This window comes from Drosophila tropicalis, unplaced genomic scaffold, assembly GCF_018151085.1.
Source record: "Drosophila tropicalis isolate 14030-0801.00 unplaced genomic scaffold, ASM1815108v1 contig_1187, whole genome shotgun sequence".
In the NCBI taxonomy this organism is placed as follows: domain Eukaryota; kingdom Metazoa; phylum Arthropoda; class Insecta; order Diptera; family Drosophilidae; genus Drosophila; species Drosophila tropicalis.
This window is the reverse complement of record NW_027172559.1, coordinates 1495947-1508032: the sequence shown is the minus strand read 5'-3', so window position 1 is coordinate 1508032 and position 12086 is coordinate 1495947. Positions and strand designations below refer to the sequence as shown.

The window sequence follows — 12086 nt, the reverse complement described above, 5'->3', positions numbered from 1 at the left end:
CCCAACAGCAAACACATTTTCCTTCTGTTGAAAGCAAATTTTCATCGCAAACTTTTAACTTTCAATTGGGGAAAAAACCTGACGCAAAACCGGAACAAATTTTTCTAAATAATTAAAGGAAAAGCCACAAAAAGTACAAAGAGATCAAAGATACAAAATTTAAGTATAACAAAAACTTTATGATAAACATTGCACAACAAAATGAGAGAAAGAAACTAAAAAGAAAAGACCAAAGAGAAAAATCTAATTCTTGTGTAAGATGGGAAAAACTATAAAATTAGTCACTAGCCGCTTTCCATCATCAAGAAATGGCCAACTATTTCAAATCGATGGCACAAAATTCTTCAAAAATTCTTGCTCAAACGAATCAAACAAGACGAAGGGCAAAGAGAGAAGAAACAACCAACTAAATGAGAGCACATAAAATTATATATTTTACGATCTGAGCTAAACGGGAAAGAGACCTCACTTCAGCCAGGTGAAAGACAGACAAAAAACAAATACCCATGTGAAAATTGTCACTTAAAGTCGCTCAATATTTGATGATAGCCCGTTCCATTGGCCCAATTGAGCCACCTACGAGATGCAAAAAGGGAAGGGGGATGTATACAAACAACAATGTGTAGCATACAGAACACAACGGTCTACCGGTCCAACGATCCAAACTGATCCAAAGGTCCAACGTGGATGCATTATAAAAATGTTTTACGATTGCCGCGCATATTGTATAAAGGAGAACGAACAAGAACAAGACCGAAAAACAGAAAAACAAAAGACGCAGCTAACGTTGGGCATAAAGCGAGTTTTATTCTGTCGTACTCGCCATGGAGATAAGCTTGACGATTGACCAAGGTGGAAGGGAGTGAGGCTTGGGCGCAGGGAAGGCGACACTGGGAGCTGAGGGCATAGGGCCAGTGGATGACCGCTTTGCATGTCGTCGGCGTTGCATTAAGCGAAACGGCGACAGACCAACGACGTCTGGACATGAGCGTGAACATGAATAGCTGCCGGCAGCTTAATGGATATGGATACACTCACACACACACACATAACTATATGCGGTTGTGTGTGTGTGTGTGGTACAAAATAGCAACAACAGCCACAAAAGTGAGCAATAGTGAACAAATGGAGCAGTCGAGTTTTTATACCCAACCAGTAAGGGAAAGTATCTACACTTTAACTAGAAGCCAGGATAATTAGTATTTGAAATATTTAACGTAGTTCCATAATATTTATCATAAGAAACGGAGCTGCCTAAAAAACTCATTAATGAGAACTTTACAATTTTGTCTTGCTATAATAATCCAAGCGAAAGTTAAAGTTCTTAGTCAAATCTTAGATCAGCCATTTGAAATTCAATTTCATTTCACATTTTCGCCTAAAGCGATTTAAAAACATTGAAAATAAAAAATTATTATGCAAATTTAATCAATATGCTGGATAATGATTTTTGCTTGACATCACACCCACAGATTAGTTGCGATTTAGCACCTAAAGCTAACTGTAAATGTCTGTGAAACAAAAGAAAATCAATTATTTAAAATACAGCGAATGGTTAAAAAAAAGTTGTTTAATATTTTAATATTTTTTACCTTTTAAAATAATAATATAAAATATGCAAAACGATGCAGTAGAACGCAATGAAAAAAAAAGTTGTACTCTTCCGATGGCTTGAAAAGTGAAATGAAAAATATTCGATTTTGATATTTCCCAAAATTTAAGTGTTTTCTTTCCTGAAGTAAATAAATGTTTTTCTATTCTAGGAATATCAAAATTATTCATGTTAATACTATTTAAAGTAAGAAAATCTCTTTTTATCATTTTATTATGAAACTTATTGGGAAGAAACCTTCAGATTTTTAATAGTTTCGGTAGATTGAAATTTACATAAACTAAGCTTTGAATTGTTTATTCACAACAATGACTTAAAAGTTTCTTTAGTAAAAAAAAGGGTATAACAGAATTCGTTCATGGAGTAATTTAGAAAAAAGCTAGATTTTAGAGTGCTTTATTTTACATTTCATTATCAAGTTTTATGCTCAACACATGAGCGTACTTAACCGATTTAAATAGACTCTAAATATATGCCAGAAATACATACATACATAGATACACATAAATACATATGTATAATTCTAGTAAACCTCCCACTTACCTATATGAATTGAAGGGCTTTGGCTATGACCTTAGTTGCAGCAGTTGACCCGCATTTTATGCATAAGCAGCTTTTAACTTTCCAATAGAATATTAAATACTAGCAAATGGATCGGTGGTTGCTATTACTGTTGTTGTTGTTGTTTACTAAATTATGTTTTTACTGAATCAATAAAGTATTGCAAACGATTTCCCTGCCATTTGCTATAATTCATTACAATTGCGGTCCATTCGGTTTGCAGCAGTTTTAAAAATGCATATAAATTTGTCTTAGCTTGCCATTAATGCTACCTGATAAGTGCTCCAGCCACGAGATATATATATAGATATATGTATGCTGTAGCATATGTATACACACACACACACACATGCACACAAAAGGAGCGATAACAACGATAACATTTTAGCACATAAATTACAAATTCATGAAAAATTTTACGCTCGTGTTGTGGGTTTTCCTTTTTTTTTTTTTTTTTTGTTTTTTGTTGTATTGTGGCTTTTTTGGTTTTTTGTTTTAGTTTCTGTTTTTGGCGGTAAATGCATTGCATGTTCCTCGTTTGCTTCGTTGTTGCCCGCTGCTGCTGCTGCTGCTGCAGCCATTTATGTATGTTGCATAGAGACAAACAGATAGGGAGACAAAGACACACACACACACACATATGGATCTGGAATACAAGAGGAGAGGTAAAGGGAAGGGAGGGAAAGCGATTTTACCTTACTTGTCCACAAAAGGTGGCGGCAAAGGTGCAGTTGCGGTCAATGCGTTATTTGCAATTCATTGCTGGCCTGGGATTGGAAATAGGAGTGGAATCGGTTATGGGAATGAATGTGGAAGTGGGAATTCATAAGGGGGAAACGCAAGGCAAAAAAATGGTTACCCACAGTTGCCCACATGTGCGTTTTACTTTCCTTTCTTTCGTTGTCTCCCCCTACCGCCCCCGTTTGCCATCTTGCTGGCATTCAGCTTTATGGCTTAATTTTTTCGCCACATTGCAAGCAATTTAAATGCTAATCAATTTGCCCGCGTTGTGTTAAAAAAGTGAAATTTTCACATGTGCAAAAATTTCTTGTGGCAATTAAAACAAACAGACTCAAGAATTATGTTTCCAAATACGGCAAGCTTATGGGAAGGAGGGGAGGAGGTATTCCTCAACCCGCCACGACTAGCTAATGAAATAATAATCACAATCCAGGCAAATAAATAATATGCATATGTCGACAGAGCCAGAAAGGGAGAAAGCATATGCCTGCTTGTTATGGACTAAGTGATACCTCTTTAATAATCTCTTTCAATGGGCATGTGAATGAACTAACTTTAACTAACTTAATTCTTGATTCCAAATCAATTAATCAACACTCTATTATGTTTATAACTTACAAAGAATATCAAAATACGTTAAAGTAACCAAGAAAGTTTTCTTTCATTAAATTAAACTTTACTCAAGTTCCGGCATACCTTAGCGCATACCCTTCAAACTTTCAGTGAAAAAGTTTCTGCTTAGAAATGGAATTTAAATCAAAATAAATGCAAAAAGTGGAGATTTGTGTTTTTTGCGTGCGCCTCGTTGACTGTTTGCTTTTATTTTGGAACAGGAGAGGCAGAGAGTCTCAGGGGCTAGGTGGGTCGACCGAAATCCAGTCGGATGGGGATAATTGTGTGGAAGAGGAGACGTGAGAAACTCCTACTGTAGGATAGCCAGAACGAAGGAGATGCTAAGAGAGGAGAAGAACGAGGAGCAAAAGGTGGACCCCGCTGAAAAGTTATGAGCGACGTGCAGGTTTAGAGGCGTCCATGGCGACGAGCCGGAAGAGCAACACGTAGCATTTTAATAAAAACCCCATGCTGTTGATTTAGGCAGCATAGAAATTTCATATATAGACAACAGAGAAGCGGAGAGATCGGGCAAGAGAGACACAATGAATTGGTTAGACAGAGGAGGGAGCGAACAAATGAAACAGTAGCAGCCAAACAAACTGGTGTATAGTTTGATTTATGAGTTTGATTTGTGTATGTCGAGTTTTGGACTATATGTCGAGTGGAGTAAATTGAATGCAGTCTGGAGACTAAAGTCCAAAAATATAGTCCACAGTTTCATCACCCCATCTGCCTGTGTGTTGTATGCAAATGATGTTGCACAAGGACTGGGCAGGACAACCAACAACGGCCAACAGCAACTTAATTTCGAAAACGCATCAAAGCAAAATATTTGCACAAAAGTGGCCACCAAACTTGGCTGCCAGAAAGATGGCGGACGTTTCGAAGGATATACAAAAAGAAAATATCAAAGAAGTTAAATTCGGCTATGCCGAAGTTTATATACCCTTGCAGTCCTTGACAATAATAATTTCACATGTTCAAAATTTGTTTTCTGCAACTCAATTCATTAATATACAAACAAAACAATTTTACTCTTCATACTATGTACAATTTGTTCTTCTTCTTCCCTCATTCCCTAAGCAAAGCAACGCACGCATACACATACAGTTTATGTAGCGTTGCGTCTGTGTGTGTATGCATGTGCTCTGTTGATTTGATGATGACGTAGTAGCCAGCAAGCAGAGCTGCCGGCAGCGATTGAACCGATTTATATAGACTGTAACTTGTGTTCTATTTATCCGATCAGGGTCAAATTTTGGGATCTGAGATTTTATATCAAATTCTATTATATTGGTAAATTTCATGGGGATACTCCAATTTTTGCAAAAATTTTTGTTCCAGAGTTATATGATATAGTAGTCCGATCCCAAAGATTTTCATACTTTATCTCACCCGGGTAAAAAAAAGCTCCCAAAAAAATTTCATCCCGATAGCTCTTAAAATGGCTGAGTAAAACGCGTACGCACCGACGGACAGACGGACAGACGGACATGGCTATATCGACTTAGCTTCTCATGCTGATCAAGAATATATATACTTTATGGGGTCGGAAACGTCTCCTTCTGTGCGTTACAAACATCTGACCAATTTTATAATACCCTCTGCAAGGGTATAAAAAAGAGAGAAGAAAAAATGCCAAGCTAAAATTGCATTATGTCGATTTTGTGGATTTCCCATTCTGCCTCTGCCTGGTAATGCAAAAATGTTACAAAAAAGAGAGAAGACCATTGCCAAGGAAAACAAGTTGCTGAAAAAAGGCAGATGACAGGAAAAGTAAAGTAGAGAACGGAAAATGGAGAAGATTGGCCCGACTGCAAGTGGCTTAAAAACTGCGCCCTTCAGATATTCCAAACTCTCTCCACAACAACAACAACATTTGTCCTCAACAGTGCATAAAAAGTTGCTTTTTTTCAAATCTCATCTTTTAGATAGGTCCTCTGCTTCTGTAGCATCTCCTTCACCACAACGACTACTGAGTGCGGAAGGCTAGAGGCGCTTGGCATTAGCTTAAAGGAAAAGCAGGTGCTTTTCCTTCGAATCGCTTATTGAAAGCAACAAAAGGAAAGAATGATAAAAATAACATGAAATGCACAGAAAACGAGAAATGAAAAATCTTCAAGTTTTTCAATTTGTTTTCTTTTAACTGCAAAATATTTTCCCAATCGATTTAATTATAATTAAGTCTTGCCTAGGCCTTTCCAAGAATAGAATAATGTTTTCATTTTATCTGCTTTAATTCTATTTATCAGTGGCACACGGCCGCCTTTAGACAAGTTGAATTTCGGGGCGTGTTTTTAATTGCCGACGACAATTAAAAACAATTTTGCAGGAGCAGAATCGGCCAGAGGAGGCAGAGAAAGAGATGGCAATAAATTTAATTGGCCTCGAAGTGGTGACGCCCCCCGCACAATGAGAAGGAAGGAAGACGCCCATTTGACTTTTGTCTGTTTGCCTTTGGCTTTGGCTTCGGCTTTGGCTTTGGGTCTTCTCTTTTGGCTTGGCTTTAGCTTGGCAGCCATTTTCACACCTAGTGACAAGGTGTCTGGGTTTTTGGGGTGGCGGAAAGACAGCAATTTATGCGGCTGTCAAATGCAACCCAGCTTGGGGATTTTTTATTGGCATCCAGCACGCACATCAAGGGTTTCCCCCCTTACATCCACCATCTTTTTATTTTTCTCCTTTGCTGTTTGGTTGGTAATTGCATTGAACACATAAATCAATTGAATTGCATTTTCATGCGACAAGTTTGGCCAAACCCTTGACACCCTCCACTGACACTGACACTGCAAGTGAAAGCCAGAAAAAAGTAGTTTTTCATTCATCTAACCCCTCAACTATTTGGGTACCCCTTCAACCGTGGCATAATCAATTCAAATTGCATGCAATGCGTCAAATCCAAAGACCTTTTCCCTATAAAATAGAAAATAAAGCAAATCGAATTTGGAAGTTGCCGTAGTTAAAGTTGAACTCCTAAACAGAATTTTTCTTTGTTTGGGCATCATTAGATGAAGCGGAAATAGCTAAAATTCAAGCACTTTGAAAAATTATCAGAAATTTTAATTCATTGCTTATCAAATTAAATGATTAATGTTTGCCTCTGCTTTGGTTTCATTTTATTTTATTTTTCCTCAATTTTTTTCAGTTGACTTTTCGCTTTTCATTTATTCTAGGCAAATGTCAGCAGCAGCAACAGTTTACCCGCCGCACCAATACCCACTCTGCCACAAAATGCTTTTCATGTCGCTCCTCCTTGTGGTTCTTGTTGCTTGTGTATATATTAAATTGTTCAACATTTTATTGGGAAAGTTTTCTGCCAGCGACTTTTGTGGCTTTACGCTCAGATGATTTGTAGTGAAAATGAAAATGAAATTTCTATGACAGCAATCAGACTAAGTTAAATATCGAAAATTAGCACAGAATTTTGTTTCATATTGCGAATGTTTAAACACCAAAAATACAATATAAGGATCAGAGTCAATAGACAACAAAATTAAAATTATTGAATAGCTTGAAGTTTTCACATGGAATCCAATTAAGGTCAAACAACTGACATATTTTTGGCTGTCAATAAAAGAAAGATAAAAAACTCATTCATATCTCAAGACTTCTATAACAATTATTTAAATAGAAATCTTGAAGTACCACTTTGCAAAAACAATAAAGTTCTTTAAATAATAATAAATGATTTGTTTCTTAAACAATTTAACTCTTAAACGAAATATTTTATTGTAGTCTAAGTGGAGATGATATGGTATAAGGTCTGACCTATTCTGAAACACGTGATCACACAAGTAAAGGTGATAGGCCAAAATTGGCATGGAAAAGATGAAAGGAAGCTGTTATATATCATATTGTGAATGCACAATTATAATAATATTCAAATCATTTTTATGTTATAAATAAATTTTGGAATTATTTAATTGCTCAAAACTTTGTCTTCTTTTATGTCCACAGTTAACTTAACTTTTCTATCTGGTTTAATGCCATTGCCAAAATTGACACACAAATGTAGGAAGATTGGAACATCAGTTATAAACAGGATAAGATGTGTGTGGAAGGAAATTGAAAGAAGCTACAGAGATCTTTTTTATTCGATTATATTTAATCAACTTTCCTACCCTATCACATTCATTTAATCAACTAAAAGTTGTAAAAGTTGACTTTAGCTTTGTATGTATTGTATATGAGGACGTTTCAAAGAAAGTTAAAATTACACGGGGGATTCGTTGACTTTCGTAGTTCTTAAAACTAGAACTATTTCGTATTAGAAGGTTAGTATATAAATTGAACTTGTAGACCCAATTATAAATGCAGAGATAAACTGACATCAATTTTAAATTTCGTAAATTCTAGCACTCCGTTTGTATAGTAAGAATTTAAGACTATAATTTGTGTGTTTCTGATGTTTCAAAAATGATACAACTTATTTTACAAAGCTCAGTACAAAAGTAATTAATTACTCTAGGAACAAATCCTTTGGCATCCGAATCAGTTTGACTATAGTAGAGACTCGATTGAAACTTTTCAGCAATTAAGAAAGCTCTAGCAAAGGGTTAATATTTTTTAAATAATCGTTTAACATTTAGCTAATTGAAAATCTTACTTGTACATTTTTTTTTTCATAAGTATATTGTGGCTGTAAAATATGAGTTAACTGCAATCCTGCAGCGTCACCATCAACTCCAGATCCATATCACATTAATCAGATAGAACACACGCACACACATACTGGGAGAGATACGAGGAGCATAACTCATCAAGTCACAAATTACAAAAGACAAACGATAACTGACAACCGCAAGGCTTTCTCTGAAAGCTGCACACGTCAGCGTTGCCATAGCTCACCACTTAGCACCCACAATCCACATGCAACATAAAAACACACACTGGGACTGGCACACACACACACACATTCATACTCATACCCATGGGGCAAGCGTTTTTGTTAATTAAACAAATGCCGCAGTGACATGTGCACATCACGATGATGGCATTTTTGGTGCCAGTGGAACGGCAACTTGCAGCGTAGTTTTGCGGTTTATGCAATGGATGGAAATGGGTGAGCTGTGAATGTGGATGCCAAGCTCACAGACACACATCCACACACACGAACAACCAGCACACAAATAACGGAAACTGGTGGCAATGTCACTGAAAATGGCTCCGAGTGCAATTTAATTTATTTCAATTGCAGCTGAAATTATTACGACAGACGACAAAGTGCCATTGCAGAGCAATTTGCTTACGATTCTGTTTGCTTTCTTTTTTTTTTTTTTTTTTTGGGAAATTTATTTTGAGTATTTTTTTGTCTGGTTTAAGGGAATTGTTCATAAACAAATTCATATGCGCATCAAGAAAGAAAAACTCGGCAAGCGTCAATTTCAATTAAGCAGACGCGTGTCGCAATGACCAGTTGAGCTGATAATGCCCTCCCGCAGAGATCGGTTGGCGAAAGGGGGATGCGGAGTATTCTCCCATGGAGTGGGGGATTTAATGTTGGCTCTTCCGGACTCTCTCTCGTTTCCTCGTTTCGATGGCGCAGTGCACCAAAAAACTCGCCATTAAGCGGTCAGTAGAAAGACCATGGAAACAAAGTGCATCAATGGATGTTAAAAATTCTTTTAGAAATCATTCAACTTGGAAGAGTTGTAAAAAGAAACCAAGATGTGGGATTGAAGTTTAATTGAAACCCCATATAAAAGGGTCGTTACTTGTTGTGGTTTTTCGTAGGATATAGGGAGTATAAATATGTTTGTTTTCCTTAACCTTTTTAGTAAATATGCTTCATGATTATCCTCATCCCATAATTAACCAACTTTTTTTCGCATATCCTAATTAGATATAAGCCTTAATACCACATTCGGTCTATTTGGGACTTTGACAAGATGTACTCCTGCTGAACCTAATCTTTAGAGCAAAAGGGCTAGCCTTGGCCTTAATTCATTTTAAAAACCCAACTTTTCTTTAACACTTACTTTCCTCCAAAAATGTAAAGTTTCATAAAGTTGTATTAGAACTTTCTACAAATTTCAACATAATAACAGTAATAACAGTAGAGTAATAAATTAAATTTTATTTATTTTCCAAGACAAAACGAGACCAAGATTACATCTTTGTCCAGCAGCTCAATCGCCTTTCGATCCCCATCGAAACCTTTAGCCCTGATGTCGATATGGGCATACTAAGGAATTCTCTAGTATCCCTATCATTAAATTATGACTTAATTAAAGTTGGTTAATCAGTTTAACTGTTGAAATGATAGTTTTGTAAACATATTTTGTTATATATATTATTAATTGGTGCCACTGTGCGCCTTTTGAATAAATACATTTGTACTTAGGTGAGCCTCAATCTTGAGTGTTTCATGCAACCACAAACAAAAAAAAGAGAACAATCAAATTTTTACTGCAAAATGCTTTCGCAACAGACATATTCGCCATGGGTGGCACATTGAATTGCATTTGATTTTACGCTTTTGATTGTTGTTGTTGTTTTTGTTGCTGTTGGTGTTGCTGTTAATGTTGCTTTTGCCCCCAGTGGCAAATACAGTTTCAAGTGTAAATTAATTTATGAGGCAAACCATGGCGCCTCGCTGTGGCGAGTCTGGTCGGTGAACGGTCTCCTCGCAATTTGCCAACGATTTCAAATGTCAGGCAAAGTGTGAAATTTCATATTGAATGTTGCCGGCTGCCGGTTGCCCATTGCCCGTTGCCAGTTGACAAATGAAGCCTGACCAAAGCGTTATGCATAATTGAGGCAGAGTACGAAAAATTTATTGTATATATATGCTCAGGATGGGTATATACATACACATGTCAGGCATATACAACATAAATAAATTAGAGAACAAATTGATGGCTTACTCACCTTTCAATGCGCCGATGACGAGCAGAGCGGCCAGCAAATTGAGACACCCAAACATTTTTATTATTGATGATGATTTTTGTTTTTTTTTTTTTTGGGAGGTTTGCGTCTGAGAATGTCCAGAACGTATTCAATTCAGTCTGGAATGAGAAAAACAATGAATAGAATGAGTAAAAAACAATAGCATTGGCATATAAATGATTGTTTTGTCACTGGCACGCCCTCCTATGCCCCCAAAATTAGTTGTTAGTTGTTTAGTTGGCCATAATAGAGACATTAAATTGGTAAAGTGTAAAGCGGAAGCGTCACCTGCGCCCTGCAATCATCATTCAAATGTCATACGCTTCAACGCCAAATTGTTGTTTGACATGCCAGGGTCACCAATCAAAACACAATATAATATACACATATGTACATATGTATATACAAGGTGGGGCTCAGAGACAAAAGATCCCCAAGAGAACCTTTCACTTGAATTTCCCTTTTCGTATTCAGATTGTGAAATGATGAAGAACCTGTCTAAGCGGTTCGAAATAAATGATTTTGTTTCAGTTACGGTTACGGTTTTATTGGCTACATTGACTTTTCGAAACTTTGGTCAGTCGAATGAAGTTACATTTATGGTAGTAAGTAATTAGAAAACAAAATAGTTCGAAATGTTGATCAATATTTCTTTTCCTGTATCTCACATTGCAAGAATAATTAACAATTTGATATTGAAGCAGCTTCCTTTGTGCTATGAGATTGAAATCGAGCACATGGTGAATAATCCCAATAGCCAAGTTGTGTTGAGTTACCATCTGTCTATCTATACTCAACCCCTTAATCCTTATCCGCCCACAGCAATTAGGTAAGTTTATTCAGGCCTGTCACACCCACAAAAATGTTCATTACTCTGGCCATTGTCCAGGTTCCAAAATCAAAGTCTAAATCACAATTGGACTATAGTCTGTCTTTTCTTTCTCTCCCTCTCCCTCTTTCTCTCCTTCACTTATTTGAAAATCATTCAATGATTGTCATCGGAGGTGTGACTAATTGTGGGTCATTTATCTTCTTTGCTTTCTTTTTGCATTCTTCTATGTTTTGGTTTCGATTTGTTTCCATTCATTTTTTTCCTAGTTTCCCTGGAAACGATGAATAATTTCCGTTTCTAGTTTTTGGTTTTTGGTTTTTCTTTCTTTTTTTATTTTTCGGGTTTGGCAATTGGCCGTATGAGACTAATTGATGGATAATTGAAGGTTTTTTGGAAAAATATGAAAATACATGTGTATATGAGCAGAAGCATATTGGATTTAAGTTGCGACACCTTACCGAAATTCAACTTCAATTAATATTCCCATTTTAGATAGTAATTTGATCTTTTGGCCTTAACTTTGTCCTCATACACTCATCTGATCTGCTAAGGTCTATTGAAAACCAAAAAAATTCAATTACTTCATACGCTTCAAGCCACAAATGGTAATATGAGAGGTCTGCTACTCGAAGGCAAATTTTGGGGTCGGGGTTGAAAATTTGTGCATATGCCACACATACATACCTACATATACACACACACATACAAATGTATTCTGGTTGAAACAAAGGAACCAAAATGCCAAAGAGAAGGTGAAAATAAAAAGAAGGAGACAATTGTGGGGGGAGTGAAAAAGTTTTGGGTATAAAACAATCACTCACAAGTAGATGGAGGCAG

At 36.5% G+C, this 12086-nt stretch overlaps 1 protein-coding gene across 1 annotated transcript in view; it reads right to left on the bottom strand.

Moving 5' to 3' along the window:
* The window catches only part of beat-IIIc (beaten path IIIc), a 66229-nt gene extending 55693 nt beyond the window's left edge, over positions 1–10536 (bottom strand). The window contains exon 1 of the mRNA XM_068288474.1: positions 10400–10536. Coding sequence (XP_068144575.1) covers positions 10400–10454 — 55 coding nt within the window. The 5' untranslated portion in view covers positions 10455–10536. The remainder of the gene's footprint in view (positions 1–10399) is intronic.
* Positions 10537–12086: the final 1550 nt, after the last annotated feature.